This window comes from Carcharodon carcharias, chromosome 37, assembly GCF_017639515.1.
Source record: "Carcharodon carcharias isolate sCarCar2 chromosome 37, sCarCar2.pri, whole genome shotgun sequence".
NCBI classification, from domain to species: Eukaryota; Metazoa; Chordata; class Chondrichthyes; order Lamniformes; family Lamnidae; genus Carcharodon; species Carcharodon carcharias.
Window position 1 is genome coordinate 3,218,474 of NC_054503.1, and position 27,015 is coordinate 3,245,488.

Below are 27,015 nucleotides of genomic sequence, written 5' to 3' on the forward strand. Positions count from 1 at the left end.
TGTCTGAACTGGTCTTAAAAGTATTACTGATTTTTACTGGGATTTGAAAGCTTTGAAGTGGCTTTTCTTTCTGAGAAGCCTTTTCACATTGAAATGGAGGCATGGGAGCCGCTAGACAAACTAGGCGGTCACTACAGAGTGCCAAAATTTGTGGGGAGGCGAGAAACTGACTGAACCAACTATGCATGAAACAAGGCAAGTAAACAAACCCTCTTCAGCAGTGGGAATGAGAAGTCCCGATCTCCTGATATACATCCACATATGGAGTTCAGGTGAGTAAGAGACAACTTGATTGAAACTTAAAAAGATCCTGAGAGGTCTTGCCAGGGTGGACATGGACAGGGTGTTTCCTCTTGTGAGTGAATCTAGATCTAAGGGTCACTGCTTAAAAGTAAAGCAGAGATGAGGAGAAATCTTTTCATTCAGAGGGTCATGGGTCGTTGGAGCTCTCTTCCTCAAAAGGTGGTAGAAGCAGAGTCTTTGAACATTTTAAGGCAGAGCCAGGTAGATTCTTGATAGGCAAGGGGGTGAAAGGTTATCGGGGATAGACAGGAATGTGGGGTTGAGGTTGCAATCAGATCAGCCGTGATCTTATTGAGTGGCGGAGCAGGCTCGAGGGGGCGGAGTCAGCTACTCCTGCTCTTAACTCGTATGTTTGCACATACTGACAAACACATTAGATTTCCATGTATTTACATTACAGGCTTTCCCAACGTTTCATACTATGTTCCTCATTCTCCTTACGTGACAGTTTTACAAATTTGCACATCTACGTGAGTAGCCCAGAACTGCAAACGAGCAAACAATGACAAAAGATCAGAATTTAGTCTGGCCCGCTCTATGGGTAATAATTATTGATCGTGTAACTTGCACTGAAAGTTATCTCGTCTCTAGTGTTACAGCGTGCGAGCCATATTACACATTCTAGTGGGCATTTCTCCAGAGATACATCCTGTGAAAAGGGTAAGACAATGGGAATACAATCAAAAGATTTTCCTTCCCCACGCAAAGTAGGTCTGTAATTATGAATGCAGAATTTTTGTTCCTATTACTGGACAATACTCATGTTGAAAAGTTAATTGTGGGGTATTGGGGGGGGGGAATTGCAGGGAGCGCAAGGCCTAATGCTCGCCTCTAGGCTGCCTCACGCTCTTTGCACCAGCCCTGCGTCGAAAGTAAATTTCAACCTTTCGGAGCAGGGAGCGACGCTTTACAGCCAGAGTTGGAATGCAGGAAGCGCAACAGTCAATTTATGCACAGCAAGATCCCGGGAGCAGCAACGTGATAACAACCAGGGAATCCTTTTTTTCCTTCTTGAAGACGTGAGGTGAGTTGGGGGATTGTTGGCCGGGGCCCTGGGGAGAATTTTTTCCTGTTCTACGACTTTGGAATTGTTTGAGCCGGCCCAACACTCCACCTTGATATGTTCTTGCCAGCCCATGTCTTCCTTCGTTTCCAATTTTTGCCACTACACTCCTGAATATCTGTGAGGCTAATCGTGTAACTGCTTTGATGGGTTGCACTGTTTAATTTACAAGACCGTGTGGCCAAATGGAGTCTTTTCCCTCCAAGAGAGGGCCAGACGGGAACCTCAGTTTAATATCTCACCTGAAAGCCAGGGCCTCCGACGGTGCAGCATTCCCTCATTGCTGACATGTCGGAGCTTTCCGTCTTGCACTCATCAGGACACTTCGCAAGAATATCAGTATAAGGCGAGGACAGCTATCTATACTGTATGAGAGGAGAGTGGTAATCGGTTGGCGAGTGCGCTCAGATTAGTAGAGGTGTTGCCATGGAGAATGCACTGGGTGACGGTGACTGACAGTTAACTGCCAAGCATTGCCAATCGGAGTCCACTTGCCAAACAATCAGCACTCTCTTCTCAAACAGTATAAATTGTTGTTTTCCTCTTGTACTGGTATTCTTGCAAAGTGTCCTGATGAGTGCAAGATGAAAAGCTTCGACATGCCTCTTTTTTTCAGCAATAGTCAAGGTCCGGGCTACCAGACGACTATCCGTACTGACACTAGGAGCGTCAGCCCTGGATTTCACGCTCGGGTCTCTGGGGCGGGCCCAACATTGAGCCTCAGGGTCAGGAATGCTGGTGAGGCACGTCTCGGGCAGGTACATAAGACCTGGCAGTTTTAGCAGTGAAGGGGCCCGCTCCACACCGCTATGCTCTCACGTTCACGCAAAGACATCTCAGAAATGGGTCGGGGAGGGGGCAGATGGACTATTCCCTGAAGGGCCTTCAGCCACTCACTGCTGGATTGTGAATGGGTGGGTCTCAAAGTAGAAAAAAAAACCTGATTTTTCACTGATGAATGCCCTCTTGCATGAGGTACCCAAGGAACCATAAGGCCTTGAGGTGGGCAGGCCAGGACAAAACTTTCCAACAACATGTAGGGTTGCCAAATGTGATTCAATGTATTCCTGGAGCATTCATCACATGACTTGCCTCCCATGCTCCAGCTGTCACATCCATTCTTTGTGTCGTACGGCCTTCCTATTCCAATTGGAAAGCAAATTGGATCACTACCCGATTGGATGATGCTTGACGTCAGCCAAACAGCCTTTTCTCCTCCCCCCCACCCCCCATACCACCACCACCACCACCACCACCACCACCAACAAATTTTCAATAATCTTATATCTGGTAAAGAGAAATGTTCAAAGAAAATGAGAGAAAAAAAAATATTTTTCTCCAGGGTCGCACACAGCACTCTCCTGGAGATTGATCTTCAATTCCTGGAGACTCCAGGCCGATCCTGGTTTGGCAACCCCCAGCCACATGACACTTTCAAAAACAAAAGTATTCTATTTGCTGTGAAGTACTTTGGGAAGTCCTGAGGTCAAAGAAAGGCGCTATAGAATTTTTTTCCCCCATTCTTTGAGGCGATGCGGGCATCGCTGGCAAGGCCAACGTTTGCCGCCCTTCCCTGATTGCCCCTTGAGCTGAGTGGTCTCGCTCGGCCATTTCAGAGGGGCAGTTAAGTCAACCCCGTTTTGCTGCGGGGTCTGGAGTCACGTGTGGGCCCAGACCGGGTAAGGAGGGCAGATTTCCCTTCCCCCTAAAGGGGACATTAGTGAACCAGATGGGGTTTTTAACGGCAATCCACGATAGCTTCATGGTCGCCGTGACTGGGACTGGCTTTATAACTCCAGACTTATGAACTGAATTTAGATGCCGCCAGCTGCCGGGGTGGGATTCGAACCCGCGCATGCAAGTCTTCCTTTTTTTTTACCTTAGCGCCGGTGCTGCTGGTCCCGCTCCCTGGTCTGCCCGCTTCGTGGGACAGGCCTTCGGTGGGCCAGGGCTCCTCGGGGCTGGAGCTGGAGTCGGTGCCTTTGCGCGGGCCAGGCCTCCCCGGGTGAGCCGGGCAGCCCTCGAAGCTGGAGGCCGAATCCGTCAGCTCGCCGCCGCCCCCCTCCCCGCGGCGGTGCCTGCTGGCCGGCGAGCCCTGCCTGGGCGGAGCCTGGTCCGGCTCGAGGGGCCGAGCCGGGCCCGGCGGCGCGCCGCTCGGTTCGAAATGGCGCCGGGCGGCCGACAGGGTCTGCCGGGGTCGGGCTGGGCTGCGCTCGGGGCCGCCTTCGCCGTCCGCGGGCCTCGGGCCTTCGCCTCCCCGTTGGCGTCTGGAGCCACACCGCGGGCCCGCAGCGGCTTCCGCCGTGCCTGGATTTCCTGGCTGCCGGCAGTCCTCAGGGCTAATGCTTCTCCTTTCCCTCCTGTGCTGCATGGGCTTCTCCTCTCGCCAGGCCTGGCCGTCCTGCGTCGCGCCAGCGCCGACGCTACAGTTCTTGCCTGCATTCCCGTCCCCTCTGACCCCCCTGTCCTGCAGCTTCAAGCCCAAGAAATCGATGCTCGCCGGGCTCAGCACCTGCGTCGTGATTTCATCCAGGAACTGAGAAAACTTCACTTTCTGCTGTACGAGCCTCGCTTTGGCTGGCATCAGCTCCGGGCCTGCCCTCGGGTCGCCTTTAAGCTTCCTGCCGTCTCTCAAGGCCCCGGGGGCAGCCAGCCCCTTTGCGGCTTGGCCGGACGGCTCTGATGCAACCACTTCCATCGACCTCGACCTCCTCAGGTTGTCAGTGCTCAGCCCGTTCGGTAAGGCCCTTGGCTCGGGCTTGCGTTGGTGCTCTCGACAGGTCGGGAGTTCTGCACTTTGGTTCAGATTTCCAGGCCTGTGTAACGGGGCATTGACATGCACCTTCACCTCCTCCCGGCAGAGTCTGTCTTCGCTTCTGTTGCTGGAGTTCGAATGAGCTGGACAGCCCGAGTCCACGTTACTCTCTCGTGACGTCCACACATCCACGCACGACCGAGAATGTTTCCTTGAGCCCAGCTGCAAGTGGGCGGTGAAGGTGTTCCCCTCGAAGCTGGTTTCTGAAGACAAGGAGGTGGAGGAGAGCGATGAGTAGAAGAGAGCGTAATTCCTCCCTTCCATGACGTCCCCGCCCCTTAGGTTCACCTCGTCTCTTGCCCCGCCTCTCTCCGATCCCTGCTGATGAATGGGGCTGAAAAACCTCTCCATCACCTTCAGTTTGCCAGCTGGTACCTCCATCCCATCGGAACAGTCCCGCGGCAGTGGAGAGAGAGGCGATGCCTCTCTTGCTTGCTTATAAGGTGCTCCCCCAATCACGTGGCAAGCCCTCGAAGGCAGCCCATCTCATTAGGCTACAGCTCGGGCTGCTGAAATGACACACCACAATTCTCCCTCTCTCCACGAGTTAAGCCAGCAGGCAAGTTTAGATCATTAAAGTAATAATGGATTTGTGCAGTAGAAAGTCAGTTGCCAATACCTATTACAGCGAAATGAGCATCCAGTCAAGCGTGGGACTTCAGTGTTGCTGAATATGACCTCCACTGAGGCCGGGCAGCTTAGACCGGGAAGTATGCAGTTTGCTCCATTGGGCCTCCAAGTCCCAGGTGCACCCTTACTAATTTAACCAGAAACCCTGCGATGGTGAAGCATGTCTGGTCATCTTCGGAAGGGCCTCTTCCAAGTGCCTCCAGCCACTGACTTGACCTGAGCCCCACCTTTCCCAAAAGGGCCTGCATCGGGACCCATGCCCCTCGTAATTACGCGTCATAATATGCTCGGGCGTGTCAGGAGCGCACCCGCACGCCGAACGTAAAATTCTGCCCATATGTTACGCGATACCCTGAACAGTCGAATTCAAAGTGAGTTTTCTTAACTTCAGTTCTTGCAGACAGCAGTTTGAGGCTTAGAGGCTGGAGACTTTTCTCACTTGTTAATTCTTAGAGTTCCTTCCCTTGCACACAGCCCTTCTCTCTATACATATTTTGTTCTTTGAATGCAAATTCCCATTGTTTCACTATGTTTTTGAACTTTACCTCTCTAATAATAAAAGTCTAACATAGTACCAATTTTACCAGTAATCTTTAGGAAAAATAAACCCACTGTTTCTTAACTTCTCCTGGCTAGGTGAAACATTTCACCCCTCTTTTGAATTCTGGTTTATTAAAAAATGCAAATGTTCCCTTTACATCTCACATTCTAAAATATCCCCCATGTTTACCTGCTTCACATTTCAAACCTAGCTTATCTTCTGATACAACAAAGCCTTCAGACTAGCTGCCTTTAATTCAATTAAGTCCCACACACAAAGACCCATAGACACAGACCCCAATATTATTATAATTTACAATAAATTCCAGTAACATTATGAAAATTATTATATCTTCCTGACAAGATTGTTAGTCTGGCTCTCTGGGTTACTAGGCAAGTGATATAACCATTTTGCCACTATACAATCAGCAATCCTTTTCGTCAGTCCACAAGAAAAATGGACACACGTACAGTGGATCACCCTGGAGGGCTTTGCTCTACTATTTGTCCAGCCAATTGTGAGGGGAGTCTCTCCAGCCCAACTTTTGACCATTTCAGCAGCCTCTCTGGTCTCTTGGCTTCTTTCTCCAGCTTTACTGGCTTCTGGTGTACATGAGTGGAGTGTTACAAATGTCTCTCCACAATGACCAGCAGAGATGAACTTTGCCAATATTCAAGGGCAAAATGTCTTCAGTGTGACCCAGACCCTACTGGCAAATGGGTCAATGTTTAAGATTGGTGTATTCAACATTGAGTTTGATCAAACATCTAATAGAGTGTATTGGATTTGTGCCTTTCCTTTCTCATTCTTTCATGGGATGTGGGTGACGCTGGCTAGGCCAGCATTTATTGCTCATCCCTCATTGCCCCTTGATATGGTGATGGTGAGCCGTATTCTTGAACCACTGCAGCCCATCTGATGTGGGTGCACCCACAGTACTGTTAGGGAGGGAGTTCCAGGATTTCGACCCAGCGACGGTGAAGAAACGGCCGATATATTTCCAAGTCAGGATGGTGAGTGGCTTGGAGGGGAACTTGCAGGTGGTGGTGTTCCCATGTGTCTGCTGCCCTTGTCCTTCTAGTTGGTACTAGTTGTGTGTTTGGAAGGTGCTGTTGAAGGAGCCTTAGTGAGTTGCTGCAGTGCATCTTGTAGATGGTACACACTGCTGCCACTGTATGTCAGCGGTGGAGGGAGTGAATGTTTATTGTGGTGGGTGAGGTGCCAATAGTGGGCTGCTTTGTCCTGGATGTTGCTGAGCTTCTTGAGTGTTGTGGGAACTGCACTCATCCAGGCAAGTGGAGAGTATTCCATCACACTCCTGATTTGTGCCATGTAGATGGTGGACAGACTTTGGGGAGTCAGGAGATGAGTCACTCACTGCAGAATTCCCAGCCTCTGACACGCTCTTGTGGCCACAGTATTTATATGGCTGCTCCAGTGCAGTTTCTGGTCAATGGTAAACCCCCAGGATGTTGATAGTGGGAGATCCAGCGATGGTAATGCCATTGACTGTCAAGGGGAGATGATTGGATTCTCTCCTGTTGGAGATGGCTGCGGTAGCATCAGCGGAACCCCTTTCCCCTACCATTTACGTCATTTATTCGATCAAAGTTATGGCGGCTGATTGGGAGAATTCCACCTCCCTAGCAAATTCCTAGTGAATAAGTGATGGATTTGAACCCGAAGGCCTTCAAAGTGAATGGAACTTGTGCCCCATGGTTAAATTCCGGGGCGTGGTGAAAAGTTTCCATTACTAACGAAAGGGCGTCATTGGCTAAATGCCCATTGGTGACTGGAGGTTCGAGTTGCTCCGGGCGATTTTGACACACTTATGTCGCTGGGCCAGCGTGAGATAGAGAGATGTTTATTGATCCCCTGGCTCCCATTAAGTCAAGACCTGGCAGCATCTGCCGAGCTCTACTGAGGCGAGCAAATTGAACTGACTGAGGGAGTCGGAGGCAGGCTGGGCTGCAGCTATTGATATGAAAAAATGACAATGCTGGTCACCTTCCCTCGCCCAGCTCAAAACAGTCGCAGGGCCATACGCATCTGCCTGGTATGAGTTCACCTGAGCAAAGCTTTTGCGTCTGGCTGTGACACATCCCGCTGGTAGGCAGCTTGCCAACACGCCATTCGTAAGTTAGTATTTGCTGAGAAAAAGAGACGTGTCGAGGCTTTTCGCCTTGCACTCATCAGGACACTTCGCAAGAATGCCAGAATAAGGGGAAAACAACAATTTGTTCTGGGCGTGAAGAGAACGCTGATTCCGCCATTGGACAACATTTGCCAAGTAATCCTTAGTGTGCTAAGAATTACGCTGACAACCAATTTAAGATTGTCAGCCAGACTCGCAGTGTGGCACATTTGCGTGTACTGGAAGTTACATATATTAATGCACGGAGCCCGTCCTTTGCAGACAGAAGGAACATGTACACACATTGTGCCTGTTTCAGCTAAACTAAATAAGTGATAGCCACTCGCTGACTCATTCCTCAGGGCAATGCCTTGGCCAATCAGGGTCAAGCTGTCTGCTTTAAATTTCAAACAAGGCAGATAACTGTCAGTCACCATCACTGGTGCATTCTGCCTGGCAACACCTCAACCAATCAGAGTCCACTTGCCAACCGATCAGCACTCTCTTCACATAGAGTATAAGTTGTTGTCTTCCCACCCATATTGGTATTCTTGCAAAGTGTCCTGATGAGTGCAAGACAAAAAGCTTCGACATGTCTCTTTTTTCAGCAATACTCAAGCTCTGCTCTACCAAATGACTATTTGTAAGTGTTGAACGACCCCGCAGCTGAGGTACCCAAGCACAGCAATCATCCATGGAACTCCCCAGAAAATTTTGACATCGATTCTGCCTTCAATTGTGCTCCAATCAGTGTGTAATTTGACATCAAACAACGTAACTTCCAATGAGCCTCGATTGCAAAATGTTCATTGGTCATCAGCTAACGTTCATTTAACATCGTGATCCCGCTGATCCAAGAACCATCAAAAGTGCTTAAAGGTGTTCAAAAGCCATCACAGCTTGTTAATCAACCAGGACAAAGCAGCCCCGCTTGATTGGCACCACATCCACAAACATTCACTCCCTCCACCACCGATGCACAGTAGCAGCAGTGTGTGTACCGTCTACAAGATGCACTGAAAGACTTCACCAAGGCTCCTTCGACAGCATCTTACAAACCCACAATCACTACCATCTAGAGGAACAAGGGCAGCAGACACATGGGAACACCATCATCGGGAAGTTCCCCTCCAAGTCATTCACCATCCTGACTTGGAAATATATCGGCTGTTCCTTCACCGTCGCTGGGTCAAAATTCTGGAACTCCCTTCCTAACGGCGCTGTGGGTGTACCTACACCACGTGGACTGCAGCGGTTCAAGAAGGCAGCTCACCACCACCTTCTCAAGGGGCAACTAGGGATGGGCAATAAATGCTGGGCCCAGCCAGCGACGTGCCACATGCCGTGAATGAATAATAAAAACAATTATGGAAACGATCATTTGTGTTTAAAAGCAATCATTGGGCATTATAGACATCAAATGCAATCATTAGGCATCAAAGCGATCAAGAGAATATTAGTGCAACTTCCTACATGTTATGATGGGAAAAAAGATAAACAAATCTTACCGCTTACTTTCAAAACTTTTCCCAAGGACTTCCCTCGCCCCTTCTTTTTCAGCTGGCATGCTATCCCTTGCTTCTGATCATTCTCCGGCACCCCTGCTGTGCCGACTCTGCCAGGGTCACCCACTCTGGGGAGAAACAATCAAGGGATGCTTCAGCGGGAGGGGGTTGGGTAAAGAAATAGTTAACAATGTAAGTAACAAAGTAAATGCGCCACCATTAAAAAATAAGAGTGCAGCGGAATTAAATTTAAAAGTACATAATGCTAAAAGAAAGCTAGCAACGCACCAACTTACCAAGGCTGCTCAAAAGCACCATCCAAACCCAAGACCTCTACCACATAGAAGGACAAGGGCAGCAGACGCATGGGAACACCCTCCCCCCCACCCCCCCCCCCCCCCCCCCCCCCCCCATTCTGGAAGATCCCCTCCGAGTCACTCACCACCCTGACTTGGAGCTGCATCGGCAGTCCCTTCGTTGTCTCTGGGCCAAAAACCTGGAGCTCCCTTCTGCTTGGCCGCTGCTCCTGAGCACCTGACTGCTGAGATCCCGGAGCTAAGCGGGCAACGTGACCCTGGGACCCTCCGCCACCTGCAGCTCGCAACGTTAAGGGAGAGCTCAGCAAGCCGCTGGAAGGAGTCACCATAGCCCAGGGTGGGGTCTTGCCCAACATCCAGGCCCTTGCCGCTGCCCAAGAAAACTGGACATCCCGGCAGGTTTTACGCCTGAAGGGGTAAGATTAGAAAAAGGTAAAGAAAATAGGATAAGTAGGATCCTGAATGGTCTCGACAAGGTGGACGTAGAAAGGATGTTTTCTCTAGTGGGTGAGCCTCTCCCTCCCATCCCCAAGCCTTAGGCCTCAACCCACCCCTTTGCAACCCTCAGGCCTCCCTCCCAAATCCTCGGTCCTCCCCTGTCCCAAATTGCTCAGGCCTCCCAATCTCCCTAACCTGGCCACTTACCTTTCTTCTGCTGCCATTGCTGGCCCCACGCCATCTGGAAAGGTGCAGAGTGGGCCTCACTTTCACTTCTGGCCTACCGCGATTCCACCTGCAATCCATGGGGTGGGGTTGGGGTTGGGGGAGCGGATGGTTGGAGTTGGAGTCAGGGGGGATTGGGGGCATTAGGGTGGTTAGGAGGGTGGCCGTGATGTCAGTGGAGTCAGATGGGGTTGGAGGGTTTGGTGGGAGTCAGGGCCATTAGGGGAGGTGTCAGGAGGGGTTGGGGGGGGGTCAGTGGGGGGCAATCAAGAGTGGTCAGGGGGTTTGGATGGTCAAAGGGGGTTAGTCAGGGGGGGTGGGGGCAATCGTGGGGGCGGGGGTTAGTCGATGTGTTTGCGGGGGATCGTCAGGGGGAGTGTTGGGGGTAGTCAGCACTACAGCTACCTAGGAGTTAGAAGTGGTTTTAATCCTTCTAACTTTTATTGGGTAACTATTCTGCTAAGAGAGTTGGAACTATCCAAAGTCTCCAATTTAAACCAGAATATCGGAGGGTTCCAGGTGCAAGGTAATCAGAAGTTTAAACTTCCTGGGCAATTCCCATGTAGTCCTTGCATGGGAACTTCCCCAGTGCATCTTTTGGGGTACCTCTGGGTTACACACCCCAATAAACATTAAAATCTGTTAATTACAGTACTGATTACACTTTACTTAATCCTTCAGGATGAAATCACCTGGAAGTTGGGTGGCAGATGTGTTCGTGCCCCCACAATAATCACTGTAGTGAGTGTGCGCTGATGTTAAACAATCTACGCACTGGGCACTTTAAAAAAATCTGATGTCATCTAACTATGATCGCTAACATTTTCCCACAGTCTAAGCTTTAAATTGTCAGTTGAATATCTTTGCTGATACTATTGACGTTGTTTTAGTCTCATTCCAGGTTAGTTGAACACCAGTGATGTCAGTTGAACACCAGTGATGTCATTTGAACACCAGTGATGTCAGTTGGGCACCAGTGATGTAAGCTGAACACCGGTGATGTCATCTGAACACCAGTGAGGTCAGTTGAACACCAATTATGTCAGTTGAATGCCAGTGAAGTAATTTGAACACTAGCGATGTCAGTTGAACACCAGTGATGTCAGTTGAACGTTTCTGACCGCTTTGAAGGCTAATAAATGTTCGCAACTGATGTGGTTCGAGATCCGTGTGATTCCATTTTAGGTCAATGATTTCACGATCGCTATTAGATGTCAAATGATGACTGAAAGATCGCTTTGGAACACAGATTGTCACAAATGAACCCTGTTGCGCGCAGAATGATGTCAACATTTTCGGGTGCTGAGTTTGCATCCTTCAGGAGAGAAAATTGTTAGGTGGGGGGTGGAGAAAGGACAAAACTTGTGCTTATACATTGTCTGTAAGACCCCCCAAAGCACTTTACAGCCAATGAAGTACTTTTGAAGAGTTGCGGTTGTTGTAATGTAGGAAACACAGCAGACAATTTGTGCACAGTGAGATCCCATGAACAGCAATGTGACGAATGCCCAGTTCACCTTTTTGGATAGTTAAAGTTGAGGGGCAAATGTTGATCAGGAGATCTGGGGGGATGGAGTTTGGCAGGGGGTGGTGGTGAGCTCCTTGCATTTCTTCAAATAATTCCATGAGATCCTCAACACCAACCTTCAATGCACAGGCTACATCTCACATGGTTGACCATGGAATCCGCATGCAGATCTCCTATGCAGAGTTGTCTCAAGACAAGCTGGTTGTCGAGGTGGTCAGTACAAACAATACAAGGGAGACCTTAAAAAAAGTGTCTTACAAACTTCTGTATTGTAGACCACCTTTCTTGGGAAAACACTGCAGCTGACCGACCCATGCGGAGGCAAGCACTGAAATTTGGTTCCGCGTGCTTTGAGGATCATCCACACCACACTTGCAATATCCAATTTACTCAGGGTAAGACCAGAGGTGGCACAGCTGCAGAAACTCCCCCAAGCACCAACGACAACATGCACTGCCCAGTTCTTTGGACATCCATGCCGATCCCACATTGGACTTTTCAGAAGGCTATAAGCTTGGATATACTCAAATAATGAGGAGTCTACCACCAACACCCACCTTCGAAGACTTGGGGGGTTTGTCTTCTCTACAAAATAGCACCTCCAACACATTCGGGAGAAGACAGTGGCGTGGCGGTAATATCACTGGACTAGTAATCCAGAGATAAAAACAAAAAAACTGTGGATGCTGGAAATCCAAAACAAAAACAAACACCCCGCTTCCTGTAAGGACTCCATCCCATTCTCTCAGTTCCTTCGCCTCCGTCGCATCTGTTCCGATGATGCTACCTTCAGAAACAGTTCCTCTGACATGTCCTCCTTCTTCCTTAACCGAGGTTTTCCACCCACGGTCGTTGACAGGGCCCTCAACCGTGTCCGGCGCATCTCCCGCGCATCCGCCCTCACGCCTTCTCCTCCCTCCCAGAAACATGATAGGGTCCCCCTTGTCCTCACTTATCACCCCATCAGCCTCCGCATTCAAAGGATCATTCTCCGCCATTTCCGCCAACTCCAGCATGATGCCACCACCAAACACATCTTCCCTTCACCCCCCCCTTATCGGCATTCCGTAGGGATCACTCCCTCCGGGACACCCTGGTCCACTCCTCCATCACCCCCTACTCCTCAACCCCCTCCTATGGCACCACCCCATGCCCACGCAAAAGATGCAACACCTGCCCCTTCACTTCCTCTCTCCTCACCGTCCAAGGACCCAAACACTCCTTTCAAGTGAAGCAGCATTTCACTTGCATTTCCCCCAACTTAGTCTACTGCATTCATTGCTCCCAATGTGGTCTCCTCTACGTCGGAGAGACCAAACGTAAACTGGGTGACCGCTTTGCAGAACACCTTCGGTCTGTCCGCAAGAATGAGCCAAACCTTCCTGTCGCTTGCCATTTTAACACTCCACCCTGCTCTCTTGCCCACATGTCTGTCCTTGGCTTGCTGCATTGTTCCAGTGAAGCCCAATGCAAACTGGAGGAACAACACCTCATCTTCCGATTAGGCACTTTACAGCCTTCCGGACTGAATATTGAATTCAACAACTTTAGGTCGTGAGCTCCCTCCCCCATCCCCACCCCCTTTCTGTTTCCCCCTTCCTTTTTTTTCCAATGAATTATTAAGATTTTCCTTTTCCCACCTATTTCCATTATTTAAAAAAAAACACCCCCACTAGAGCTATACCTTGAGTGCCCTACCATCCATTCTTAATTAGCACATTCGTTTAGATAATATCACCAACTTTAACACCTATGTATTCTTTTGTACTATTGTTGTTGACATCTTTTGATGATCTGCTTCTATCACTGCTTGTTTGTCCCTACAACCACACCCCCCCTCCACCTCTCTCTCTCTCTGTCTCTCTATCTCTCCGCCCCCCACACACACACCTTAAACCAGCTTATATTTCAACTCTTTCTTGGACTCAAACTCAAGTTCTGTCGAAGGGTCATGAGGACTCGAAACGTCAACTCTTTTCTTCTCCGCCGATGCTGCCAGACCTGCTGAGTTTTTCCAGGTAATTCTGTTTTTGTTTTTGTTTAGTAATCCAGAGGCCCAAGCTAATGCATTTGATCACGGCATACACAATTCGTTATTCTGCTGAGGCGGAACTGTACAGTAATCTGTCCCTTTTAAGATCAAGAAGCCACAATTTCACAAATAAGCAATCTTGAGGTAAATTGAAACAAATTGCTATTAAGGCAGATCTTGTCATCGCTCAGAGGTTCATTATTGGGGGCGTTTCTCTGTAGATTGGCTGTTCTTCGTAGACCCCTGCTGCCATTTTGCAAGAGGAAAGCAGAAAGGAATGACCATTTCACTTTCCACAGTGTCTCCTGCGCACTGGTCCGCCCAAACGATACTCGGCTCAGTCAGAAAGCCGCTAATGTCTTGATCGCACACAGGATATAATTCTGGTACAAGATGTTGGGCCATAATACAGTTAGCATTGAGTTGGTGGTTGGGACAGACATGGTTCAACATCTCACATTTAAATATGAGTGCTCGTAGTACAATCAAATTCAATTTGGAATTTAAAAAGGGGAGACATTTCGAAAAGGAGTTACAGTGTAATTGCAAGTAACCTGTAGGGAATGACTGCGAATCGAACATCTAAATGTATCAATACCACAGTGCCCAGTACCACCCAACTCCTCCTGACCCCTCACTTGCTCCAGGTTTGGAAGCTTTGTTTGGTCTGTGATGAGGTTGTAATGGGGAAAATTACCATTGATTTCTCTAGTGTCTCCTGATTGTTTTTTCTGCAAATCCCTGTCTCTTGGGAACTGGGTGCGTGCCCAGGTACAGTCAAAGTTTGTGTTAATTTCCTTTTCCATAGATTTTTTTAAAATATTGGGATGCAGGCGTCACTGGTTAGGCCAGCATTTATTGCCTATGCCAATCTCTAATTGTTTAGAGGGCATTTTAAGAGTTTCTGTGGCTCTGGAGTCACATGTAGGCCAGACCAGGTAAGGATGGCAGATCTTCTTCCCTGAAGGGGTATTAGTGAACCAGATGGGTTTTTACTAAAATCGGCATTGGTTTCATGATTATCATGACTTTTAATTCCAGATTTTTTAAATTGAATTCAAACTCCACCAGCTGCCGTGGTGGGATTCAAACCCAGGTCCCCAGAGCATTAACCTGGGATTCTGGGACAATACCACTATGCCACCACCACTTCCCTTTGATTTAGAGTGGGAGTCTGTAAAACAATAAACATGGCCTAGAAGTGTACATGCACGGCATTGGCAGCAAACACAACCTTTACTTTGTTCTATTTTAAAATACAAACACTTGCATGGACATCATCTGCTAAGGCAGATGTAAATCGTACTACCTGAAGGACAGCATAGTCCTCTATAAAAATATATATAAATAAATCAAGAAAGAGAGAGAGACTTTAATTGGAACTGGAAAAAGTTAAGGGCATAAAGAAATAGCGAGGCAGGGAAAGAACAAAATGTCCGTGATATGGTGGAGGTCAAGAAAGATTAAATGACCAAAGGAACAATGGTGTGAGGCAAACTGGGGCACGTAAAGCAACAAAAAGATGGGTTGAGAAGTGGTGTAAATGGAAAAAGCAGAAGCACCACCAACAGCCATCTTCACAAAAGATTATGCAGGTAGAGATAATGATCTGAAATTGTTGAGTTCAATGTTTAAGTTAACTGGTCTAGGATCTAGCTATGGGCAAAATGACCATTTTGGCCACATTACAATTCAAATTAGACCATAGAGCTTGAAATGTGATAAGGCACTGGATAAAGGAAAGTATTTTTCCAGGGATGATGATACACCTCTGGGAATGTTGCTCTGCACTAATTCATTGTTGTTAATCAGCAATGTGCAGTCAGACCTGGAATATGCTTGTTTTGCACCTTATTCCCATGAGCATTTAAATTGTGCTGTGTTGCACCTGTCCCTCATTAAATGCAGATTTACATAATCCTTTCCAATGGGTCTCAAGACCCTGGTATTTGCATTAAATATGGCACTTTACAACATCCAAAAATTCTTCACGCAATTACATTGGGAGGGTAGCAACTGTTCTAACTCAAGTGTGACATAGCCAGACCCTCAAAGAAACCCTGAGATCTGTTGACTTGCTTTTGGGAGGTGTAAGTGGGACAGCTGCAGGTTTGCTACTTGCATTTCAGGACATTTCAAACCAACATCTGGATAAAGAGATGGCTTCCTTGCGAGTGTCTTTCCTGGCTGTGGAAAGCTTCTTTGCTTTGTAGGTCTCTCCATGATGGTTTGGCTCCATTCTCTACAATTCCTCTTTCAGCCCCATAGACAAGAGCTGGCCTGGAGTCACCATCCTTCAGAAAGTGACCTGGAGCTCAGCTGTGATGGCTCGTTGCAAACGTGAACGGCACTATTAAGGCCATTGCTCCAACTAGACAAAGTCAAGCAATTGTAGCCATTTATGCCACCACTTATGTTTGGGTGTGTGAATTGTTAAATTAAAGGTGGCAGTTGTGTCAAACTAGTGCAAATTCAGCAGCCCCCATAAGCACAAGATGAAGAACTTACTGGGAGCACAGCATGTTTGCAAATTCTTTTGTTGCAATACCTTGCTTTCTTAACCTCCTTTTGCACTCACCCACTAAGTGGGCACAAGAGATACATTCATTACTGTGTTAGGCCAGCGTCACTCGCTGCTCCCAACCAGTATCTTGTTTGAGGGGCATGCTTTTTAAAGAGAAATAATGCTGGAAGATGGAGTGATTACACATGATTCAATGCTTACAATTCCCTACAGAGGAACAAGGTCCCAATAGCAAACATGCCATTTTCTAGCTTCCCAAAGGCCAGATGCTCTCCCAGCAGAGATTTTAAAAATCTATCAAACAAAATAGGATTTTTTTCAGGACAGGGAAGCAAGGGAAAAATAAACAGTGCTGCAAGATATGCTACCTCCACACAAGCCATTTGTACAAGTACAATACTCATTTGACCTGCTTCACAAAACACAAACACAAAGTTTTAATGGAATTTATTACCTGCTTAATTAACATATACACTAATAGTTCAAATGTAATCACAATGCTGTCAGCTTGATATCTGATGTGTGTTGCTATTTATATATCTATGTCAATAAATAAACATCCACACTTGAGGGAGTGCAGTCATTACAGCAGAGAGATAACCAAATTTATTAACTGCCTAGTTTGACTGTTTTACATATTGGACAGTAACACTTCAGTTCCAATACAAAATGTACATTAAAAAATAAATCGCCCACCAAGTTTAACACTGGATTTGATTTCAAAAGAATGAGTGTATTGGCAGACACTGTACACATCTTGATCATTTATTTGATAAAAGGGAGTCTTAGCTCCAGCTGTCGCATATCCCACTTTTGAATTCGTGCACTGAAATTGTTCTCCCTGCCAGCAACAAAGCCATAACCCATGAGCATTTCACACAAAGAAATTCATCCCCGTTCTGGTATACACTCAATTCGGAAGGACAAGATTGGTATCGATGCTGCTGGCCAGTTTCATGGTTCAGTCAACATGAGCATCTCTGACACTTCCCTAAGCTTCACTGAAATCCTAATGACAACACCACTGGTTCCTTTTTTAACACAGCAATGCTGCTCTGCAGGAAACCGGATGCATAGTTAACATGATGGCTTAATGTACTCAATCCACATCGGATAATGCAGCACTGATATTATCTACTGATTGCCAGGTTCTACTAACAATTCCTGTCATGATACACGGCAGCCTAATGCCTGCCACAACAAAGTGCAGCCTCATTTTAATCGATCCGCCCATCTCACAGGGGCTGCAGTTGGCTTACACCTCGATTGGAAGATGGGAGTGGGCAGTTAAGTCCCTTCCTCAGCAGCGTCGACCCCTACCAGAGAGGGAATGAGAAGGGGATCAGGCATCCTGCACTCATGGAAGTCACATCAAGCGAGGCGGTGGCTAATGTTGGGTGGAGGGGCAGGGGAGAACGAGACTTTACCTCCCCTCTCTCACCTTCAACAAGTGTCAGCTCCATTCAGATGGGGGTCTTACACATTACAGCAAAGGAGAAAGTAAGGTTTAGGTTTCAAAATAACCTGTCTACTTCAGATTGTCATGTGACAGTTTCTGGTTTGACTACAGGTTAACATTTTTAAAATACATAATGATGAATTAAACAATTCAAGATATTTAATAGTTTTCTTTTGTCTTACCATCCCAAAGCAGAGCTATCAAAATTTACAAAACTGCTGGAAATAGTTTTTTTTTAAAAGGCCACACAGCAGCATATCTGTGAGCATCAGAACGAAGCAACAGGTTAATGATTCTTGTGTGGACCCTTCACACCCCCTGTGACCTGAAACATTGACCTGTCTCTCCTTAAGATTCTGCGCCAGGCTGTACTTTTGCAGGGTCGTTCTGGGGATGGCAGCAGGGTTTTAAGAGGATAACCGTTTGATTTGAACTGTGGAATGATTCCAGGGAGGACGCTGTTCTGCTCGCGGTGATCAGTCAGACGGCAAATACCCCAATGGGACACATTTCCAGCACATAATACACATTCACCGAGCTTACCACAAAGGTGAAACCTTGGCTCCAACTAGCAATCTGTGACGGGGACAGTCAATATTGGAAAGCAGCAGTTAGCAGTGAATGGAAATTTTATGCTTAGCAATGTGTCTATGGATGGTAAAATTCCAAGGTGACATCAGTACACATTATCCCAGAGAACACGAGTTATTCACCACAGGATGGTTCCTGGACTGACAGTCTCCACCTCCGTTCCTACAACTACTGGGTCAAGAGAATTCTAACGCTTCTGCAATGGTTGGATTGCTCCAAGGCTCACGTCACTATAAAACCCTCTAGTTTTATTTCTGTCCCAGGAAGGCACAGCAGTTCCCGTTGATCCCAAGTCACTCTACAAGCAAATCAAAGCGCTCCGCCTCTGCAAAGCTGGCGTTCATCTGAGCGGCCCACTCGTCCAACGCCGACTTCTGTAAAACAGGCAAGTGAATCATGTCAGGCAACAATCAGCAGCTACGTGGCTCACTCAGCCTCGTGTTGTCTCACAAGCAGAGAGCCGGAAAACATCAAGTCGAGCCTTTAGGGTGTAACCTGCTCTTCATCTGATTCAACGCACACACCTGGGCGGCTCAATCTCAAGTCTCATGCACAATTCCAACTAGCGAGCACTCTCAGGAGCACTGCACCATAGATCTGTGCTCCTGACGTAGAGGCCATGGGATGGATAAATCACCATTGTGGGCCGTTCACACTGGAGGTAACAGGTGACTGGGCCAGAGGTCCTTTTGCTCACCGTGAGGAAGCTGGGATAACCCTTCCCCCTGCATAACGCCCTTTGGTAACAAAGAACTTTTGAGTATTGCTGAAAAAAGACATTTTGTTGAAGCTTTTGGGTTGCACTCATCAGGACAGTCACAAGAATACCATGTCAGGGAAAGCAACAGCTTTATACTCTATGAGAAGAGAGTGCTGATTGGTTGGCAAGTGGACTCTGATTGGTAGAGGCATTGCCAAGGAGAGTGCACCAGTTAATGGTGACCGACATTTAACTGCCAAGCATTGTTTGAAATTTAAACCAAGCAGCTTGACCCTGATTGGTCAAGGCATTGCCTGAGGAATGAACCAACGAATGGCTACCACTTATTTTGTTTAGCTGAAACAGACACAATGTTCTTTCTGTCTGTAAAGAACAGGGCCCTGTGTATTAATGTATAGCTTCCAGTACACGCAAATGTGCCACACTGTAAACCCAAATGACAATCTTAAGTTGGTTGTCATCGTAATTTTTAGCACACTGAGGATTATTTAGCAAACGTTATCCAATTGCTGAATCAGATCTAATGTTGGACACACTTTTGAGTTTTGCAAGCATGGGCTGGTTGGGTATGGTCTGTACCTTGCCCGTTGCAAACAGTGGAAGGGGCATGTTGTTTGATACAATTGTCCTCATGAGTGCAAGACAAAAAGCTTTGACAAAATGTCCTTTCTAAGCAGGCAGGAAATAAGCACCGAATGTCTGCTTAACACCCTGCAAGCAGCTGAGTCATGAATGGAGACTCGGAGGCACCTAGGGCAGGCAGCTGGTCTGCTCAGGGTCACAGCTGAAAGGCCAAAAGACAGAGAATGTCCGTTGATTGTGCAATGAGCGTTGCTGAATGAGAAAGTAGCATTCCTAAAATGTCGGGCATGTCTGGACCAGAACAAAGCACATCTTGTCACTAACTGCAAGGGTGACACATGCTGCTCAGCATTAACTTCTCACACCAGCTGGGGACATCTTAAACTAGCTGTCACTGTGGCAACTTATCCGAAAAAAAAGAGATACTTAAAAATGTAGGGCGAGAAAAGCGGATGAGGATTAGCATTACAGCTGGCACTTCAGTAAAACCTAACAACAGGGGCTGTTAAATTACTGTATGATGCTTGGCTTGTGCAAGATGGAAATAGTGGTTGGAGCAACGTGAGATTAACATCACAAAAGTAGCATATCACACATGGAAGTGTATTCTTCCCCCCTCCCTTAGCCAGATTCATCCTTAACATGTGACTTTACATCAGCGCTAAATTACAAAATGCTTAGGAAATAATATAAAATTTACAACAGGCAGCTTAACAGAGCGTAGGAAGAAAAAGGTAAACAGAGAGTCCTCTCAAAGCCTGAGACATGTTCTAACAACCAGGGAATTCTCAAAAACAAAAAATCACCACAGGAACCTGAAACTGAAATGCCTCAGGCAGGACACTGCATCAAGGACTTTGAACTTAGAAAAACATAAATCCCAGCTTTTCATTTTGAGACCGGCTGAGAGTTTGGTCAGGAGTGTGACTCAGGCAAGAAACTTTGGCTGCAAACCTAAGCTTATAGCACTGGCAGTCATGCAGTAAATCCATGGCACTTTTGAACTATAGCTATGTGGGAGTGCCCACCTGCCCCTCTCAGTCACAGTCCATGGTACCAATGTAACTGACCCAGCCACCCACAGCTCCATCTGTACTTGGTATTGTAGGTCAGTGCACACATGGCTCTATGGATCAGTGACCACACTCAGGGAGCCAGCATCAGGAAATTCAACGCGGGGGAGTTGATTTTCCCACCGACGCAGCAACCGGAGATCCACACTCCGGAGAAGACCAGCCCAATTGAACAGGGAAGAGTTGCACATCAGGTCAGCTTCTGCAGAAAAGAAAGACTCGTCCTTCACAGCCTCAGGACACTCCAAAGAGCTTTACAGCCAGTGAACTGCTTCTGAAATGGGGTCACTGGTGTAATGTAGGAGACAGGGCAGCCAATTTGCACACAGCAAGCTCCTACAAACAGCAATGTGCAGGTGACCAGGTAATCTGTATGCTTCAATGATGTTGGTTGAGGTACAAAATATTGGCCAGGATGCTGGGGAGAACTCCCCTGCTCTTCTTCAATATAATGCCATGCGGTCTTTGACATCCACTGGTTTAACATTTCATCTGACAGAGGGTGCCTCTGATAGTGCAGCACTCCCTCAGTATCAGCACTGTAACCATCAGTTTGGGTCATGGAGCTCAAGTCCCTGGAGTGGGGCTGGAACCATGACCTTCTGACTTGAGGAGTGAGAGAGGTACCCAGCGAACCAGGGCTGACAGCAGCCTTGGAGGAACAGAGGAAAACGACTGGATATCTATAAAGCGCACGCTGGGAGTTGCTCAGTCTCACCTCAATCTGGGGAATTTTCCGTTTCTTCTTCTTCTCCTTGGCAACAGCAATGCCAGGGATATTAACATCCAGCGATCTGAGGGAGGCAGCTGCATGGGTGGCCCGTGCTGACAGCTCCTCGTCATTCTCCTTGGGGGTCAAAGGTTTCACTGGCGAGACCCTCAATATTGCTTCGCTGGCCAAGAGTCTCTCGAAGCCGAAGAAGGATCTACGCGATGATGGCGGCTGGTTCGGTGTGGACGTGTCGGAGGCATCACTCGACAAGCACGGAGATCCCCCAAAGCTACAGCTAGCCGCGCCAGTGCTCGCGTTCAAGCTGTGGGTTCCAAAGGGACTCAGGCGGCTGTACGACCGCCGCACCTTCTGGAACATCACCGTGCTTCTGTCCACCGGGAGGGTGAGCTCCGTGTCTGCTGAGACACCCGTCTCCTCGGTGGAGGGGCTCAGGGTCATTGACGCTGAGGGCAATGTGCAGGCCTGTTCAGCCTCATCGCTGGGCTTGCTTTCCAAATGAACTGAGCCTTCACCAACATTTTCTTTCATGGCCTGGGGGGAAATCTGTAAAACAAAATACATTTTCACATCAATTAAATTACCTTGCAGAATATTAAACTGGTTATTGCATGCATTCATTCACGTCTCCTGGATAGTTAGAAAGAGGAGGCAGCGATTCAGCCACTCGAGACTCTTCCCTCACTCAGTTAGGTCATCCCAATCTGCACCTCAGTTACATTTGTACCATACCCTCAATACCCTTCCCGAACAAAAATCCATCAAAATCTCCCATTGTCTCCTAGCATCTACAGCCTTTTGTGGTGGCTGGGAGGATGGGGGTGCAGGAAAAGAGGGTTTCCACATAATGGATATCCAAAAAAGATATTTCCTGATTTCACTACTTTAAATTGTCTGGCTCTAATTTAAATCTTATTCCTCTTTGTCCTGGACACCTCCCCCCCAACGACCAGAGGAAGCACAAACCAAATCCCTTTCTTATTGTAAAGACCTTTGATACATAGAAATGCCACAGGTTTTGTGTGTTTTAGATTAATAAATTTTAATTATAGACTCAGGCTAGATATTTTATAAACCAGTTTCCCCAAGTTTTAAGGGAAAACTGCCCAACATGTTACAATGTGCAACTAATATTAATTTGCGTAACCTTAATTCAGCTCTTTGCAAAGACGAAATTAAACAATTTGCTGCAGAAGTGATTTGTTACTGCTTAAATACTGGCTTCTTGGCCATGAACCTGTAGTCCTTGGGCAGCAATGAACAGTACACACTGCAAGTAGAAATCCACACAACAAACTGTGCATCTCAGTCACAGCCCCTTGCCTAACTGCACTTTACAAGCTAGTAAATCGTAGGCTAGCACGGTACATAGGCTCCCATAGTAGGCCATTCAATCCATCGAGTCTGTATTGGCTCTTTTGAAGAGCAATCCAGTTCGCCCAACTTCTCTAGGTCCCTGCATTTCTTTTCTCCTCCCAAGTATTTATCCAGTTCCTTTTTGAAAGCTACTGCTGCATCTGCCCAATCAGACAGCGCTTTCCAAAACCTAACCACACGTTGTGTAAAAAGCTTTTGCTCATGCTGCTTCTGGTTCTTTTGTCAATCATCTTAATCCATCTCCTCAGAGGAGAGTCAGTATGTACACTTACCCGAGGGCTGCGCCTTGGTGTTGCAGCGATAGTTTTGGTAAACTGGACAAGAGGAGAGAGAACTAGGTTAGTGTCAAGTCTGGGCATTATTTCAAGAACCAACAGCAGGTCAGTCAGGCACAAAGGAAAAAATGACCCTATGTCCAACCATGTACACTCCAAAAGGCGACGAGCAGCCTTCTGATATTTTGCCCAACTGGCCATCTCAACTGTGAGGTGGGCATTAAGTTTAAGGCTTCCTGAGAGCTTTGAACTTCCCTTAACTCAGCACTTGAACTATCTCCTTCTTCCTTTCTCGTGCTGAAACCCAATAGTGGCTAATGTCTCTGGCTCTGATTCATTCACTCCCTGGCCTCAAATCTGCCATTCTTCTCCCATTTTTCCCCTTGCCCTCCTACAAATCTTCAGGTTTGTAAAACACAAGATTGACAGTGTCTAATCACTGATCCCTGACCAAGCTCTTCTTCCCACTGACTGTATTTGGGAGATGGTGCCGTAGTGGTATTGTCACAGGGACGAGTACTCCAGATACCCAGCGTCATGCTCCGGGGACCAATGTTCAAATGCCACCATTGCAGATGGTGAAATCTGAATGCATTTTTAAAACAAAATCTGGAATTAAAAGTCTGATGATGACCATGAAACCATTGTCGATTGTCCTGAAAACCCATCTGATTTACTAATGCCCTTTAGGGAAGGAAATCGGCCATCCTTAGCTGATCTGGCCTACATGTGACTCCAGGCCCACAGAAATGTGGTTGATTCTTAAATGCCCTCTGAGCAAGGGCAGTTAGGGATGGGCGATAAATGCTGGCCTACCCAGCGATGCCCACATCCCGTGAATGAACGTAAAAAGAATAAAATAACATTTTTAAAGACTCGACGGTGTCCTGCACTTCGGTCTTTCGCAAAGTGATCTTGCATTCTTTACGGTGGTGAAAAAAATGTGCTACTTGGGTTTATAAACAGAAGAATTATAAAATATAAAGCAAACAGATCATGTTAGAACTTTACCACTCACTGGTTAGGGTTCAGCAGGTGTATTGTGGGCAATTCCGAGTATCAGAATTTCAGGAAAAACGTAAAGACCTCAGAAAGGACACGGGGATGTTTACCGGAATGTCACCGGGGTGAAGGATTTCACTTAGGAAAAGAGAGAGAGAAAAAACTATTCCCTTTGGGGGGTGGGCCAATAACCAGAGATTTAAAATCATTGGTAAATGATCTAGAGAGGCGATGAGGAGAAATGTTTTCACTCAGTTATCAGGATCAGGGACACTTGACCTGAAACGGTCGTGGAAGCTAATTCCATAAAATGATTTCACAAATAATTTTAATAGAGAGTTGGAGAGATACTTGAGGAAGGAACTTAAGAGGGTTACAGACAGAAAGCGTGGGGGTGAGAGGAGGGAAATAAGCAGGACTGCTGTTTCAATGAGCATTGACAGGCAGGACAGGCCGATGGGCTTCCTTCTGTGCCTTAGATTTCTATTGATTTCAGGTCTGTTCAAAATGGTTTGCAGTGACTGCACAAGCTTCCTCTTCACTCATTTATTTGCCATTTTGTGGTAGTAAGGCTGAACGAGTCTCTCCCAAACCGTGGCGCATGTACTACTTACCGTGGAGCTCTGTTGAGGCTCTCCCGAAACCTGCTTTTGCTAAACAGTCAAGGGGGAAAGAGGGGGGAGAAACAAAAGGAAATCATGTTAGTTCTAAGGCAGCTTCTCGCTGGCTTACCACTTCAGACTGAGAATCGGAATATTTGCCACTTACCACATTTTTCTGAGGTTCGATCTTTTTCAAAACAATTGAACGCTTAACAAGTGGGACCTATTTGACAATAAAGAGCCTGAGTCAGTGACAGGAGTTACAAAATCCTTTGGAAAACAAAAAGGCTCAGGAAGTGTGTTCCTTTTCACAGACTAGAAGCCGATCATCTCCCTTGGTCAGGTCACACTCCACAAACACACAAACTGTCTGTTTTAATAGCCTTCCCTGTAGCTTGCCCCACAACTCTATTATCCGTCATGTGAAAACATTCAGCCCCAACTCCCCCCATTTTACATCTTTTTGAACTGGGCGCTCTGATATTTACCATTTACCACAGCGAACAAGGTACCTAGATCAGTTTTGCTCATTCCCTTCACATCAAAGCTTCAGTTAAGTCGCCAAAGTCTCCACATTTCAAATAAAAACCTAACAAACCCAACTTCTACCTTCAACTTAATTTCCAGTACTCACCGAGCTTTCTCGATTCTCTGCGGCTGACAATCGATCAGATTTCCTCCTCGCTGGTGGACGTAAACCTAAAAACACAGATTAAAGCAATGATTTCAGGCTCCTGTAGTCTGAGGAAAAGAAAATAGCTGACGCATATCTGGTGTTGGTTCAGACACACACATACAGGATGGCCCCAATTGTTTTGAAGAGTTTATCCCACAGAATTTCACACAGTCCATGTATTCTCCTCACCCACACTTACCACTCACTTCAGCATAGCTTCCAAACTAACCTCGGCCACCAGTTTGCCAGTTAAACACCATGCAGAATTTTTGTACCTGAATCAACACGAAAAGTAACAACACTAAGCTGCACAAATCTGTACTTCCGAGGTCAGCTTATACATTGAGAGAATATATAACACTGGGGTACAGTACTGGTGGAGACAGGTCTGTCACTGTATAACACGGGTACAGTACTGGTGGGGACAGGTCTGTCACTGTATAACACTAGGGTACAGTGCTGGTAGAGACAGGTCTGTCACTGTATAACACTGGGGTACAGTACTGGTGGGGATGGCTCTGTCACTGTATAACACTGGGGTACAGTACTGGTGGGGATGGGTCTGTCACTGTATAACACTGGGGTACAGTACTGGTGGGGACGGGTCTGTCACTGTATAACACTGGGGTACAGTACTGGTGGGGACAGGTCTGTCACTGTATAACACTGAGGTACAGTACTGGTGGAGACAGGTCTGTCACTGTATAACACTGGGGTACAGTACTGGTGGGGACAGGTCTGTCACTGTATAACACTGGGATACAGTACTGGTGGGGACAGGTCTGTCACTGTATAACACTGGGGTACAGTACTGGTGTGGTGGGCACAGACAGGAGTGCCCTAATATTTTGCAGGGGGTGGATCAATGCTTTGTGGGGGTAGGATGCAGCATTATTTTTTTGAGCGGGTGGGGGACTATCGATATTTTGTTGGGGGAGGTGGTGATTGAGTATTCGGCAAGGGGGAGGGGTGGCCTCAGTATTCGGCAAGGGGGAGGGGAGGCCTCAGTATTCGGCAAGGGGGAGGGGTGGCCTCAGTATTCGGCAAGGGGGGAGGGGTGGCCTCAGTATTCGGCAAGGGGGAGGGGTGGCCTCAGTATTCGGCAAGGGGGAGGGGTGGCCTCAGTATTCGGCAAGGGGGAGGGGTGGCCTCAGTATTCGGCAAGGGGGGAGGGGTGGCCTCAGTATTCGGCAAGGGGGAGGGGTGGCCTCAGTATTCGGCAAGGGGGAGGGGTGGCCTCAGTATTTGGCAAGGGGGAGGGGTGGCCTCAGTATTTGGCAGGGGAGGTTCAGTATTTTGCAGAGGGGATGTCTCAGTATTTAGCAAGGGGGGAAGGGGGAGGTTCAGTATTTTGCAGAGAGGATGACTCAGTATTTAGCAAGGGGGGGAAGGGGGTGTTCAGTATTTTGCAGAGGGGATGACTCAGTATTTAGCAAGGGGGGGAAGGGGGTGTTCAGTATTTTGCAGAGGGGATGTCTAAGTATTTAGCAAGGGGGGAAGGGGGAGGTTCAGTATTTTGCAGAGGGGATGACTCAGTATTTGGCAGGGCTGCTGATCCTAGTTTGAGTGAGGCTGTGGACAAGGCTCCGCCGGTCGAGTGTTCGGGGATTGGCGGATGCCGCTCAGCTTCGCTCTTCGCTCACTCACCCTGCTCCCAGATCTGGGCCTCGCTCCTTCCTCCTCCTCCTCCTCCTGTAGTTGCCGCCATCTTTCTCTCTCTCTCTCGAGCCCCGGTGCCGCGCGAGGGCCAACTGAAAACGACCCCATTCAAAATTAACCGCCGCCGCCTTCCATTGGCCAACGCCGCCCCCCCCCACCCCCCTCACACCCGATTGGGTCCCCCTTCACCCCGCCCCGGCGGCCGATCCGCTC

General features: G+C 47.6%; 1 protein-coding gene and 1 long non-coding RNA gene across 3 annotated transcripts in view; one reads left to right on the plus strand and one right to left on the minus strand.

The window, feature by feature from the left end:
* The first annotated feature begins 245 nt into the window (after positions 1 to 245).
* LOC121273039 overlaps positions 246 to 27,015 on the plus strand; it is a 50,437-nt gene continuing 23,667 nt past the window's right edge. Inside the window, exons 1-2 of the long non-coding RNA XR_005941941.1 lie at positions 246 to 272; positions 10,862 to 10,992. This is a non-coding gene — a long non-coding RNA (uncharacterized LOC121273039). The remainder of the gene's footprint in view (positions 273 to 10,861; positions 10,993 to 27,015) is intronic.
* On the minus strand, positions 16,488 to 26,924 carry cdca5 (cell division cycle associated 5). Of its 2 annotated transcripts, none has more exons than XM_041179990.1 (7): positions 26,791 to 26,924; positions 25,102 to 25,166; positions 24,634 to 24,690; positions 24,480 to 24,518; positions 22,861 to 22,902; positions 21,200 to 21,757; positions 16,488 to 18,479 (listed from the first exon to the last, which is right to left on the minus strand). In XM_041179990.1, the coding sequence occupies exons 1-7, from the start codon at positions 26,849 to 26,851 to the stop codon at positions 18,399 to 18,401; spliced, it is 903 nt and encodes a 300-aa protein (XP_041035924.1). In that variant the 5' UTR covers positions 26,852 to 26,924; the 3' UTR covers positions 16,488 to 18,398. The 2 variants fall into 2 exon arrangements, with proteins under 2 accessions (XP_041035924.1, XP_041035925.1); XM_041179991.1 differs by lacking the exon at positions 26,791 to 26,924 and adding an exon at positions 25,373 to 25,422.

What these genes read in the sequence shown, in the direction of transcription:
- cdca5 (XM_041179990.1), bottom strand. Translation starts at nt 26,851, where the DNA reads ATGGCGGCAACTACAGGAGGAGGAGGAGGAGGAAGGAGCGAGGCCCAG. An exon ending in CAGAGAATCGAGAAAGCTCG is followed by an intron (nt 24,691 to 25,101) that starts GTGAGTACTGGA and finishes ATTGTCAAATAG; the next exon opens with GTCCCACTTGTTAAGCGTTC. An exon ending in AGCCTCAACAGAGCTCCACG is followed by an intron (nt 22,903 to 24,479) that starts GTAAGTAGTACA and finishes CCTCTTGTCCAG; the next exon opens with TTTACCAAAACTATCGCTGC.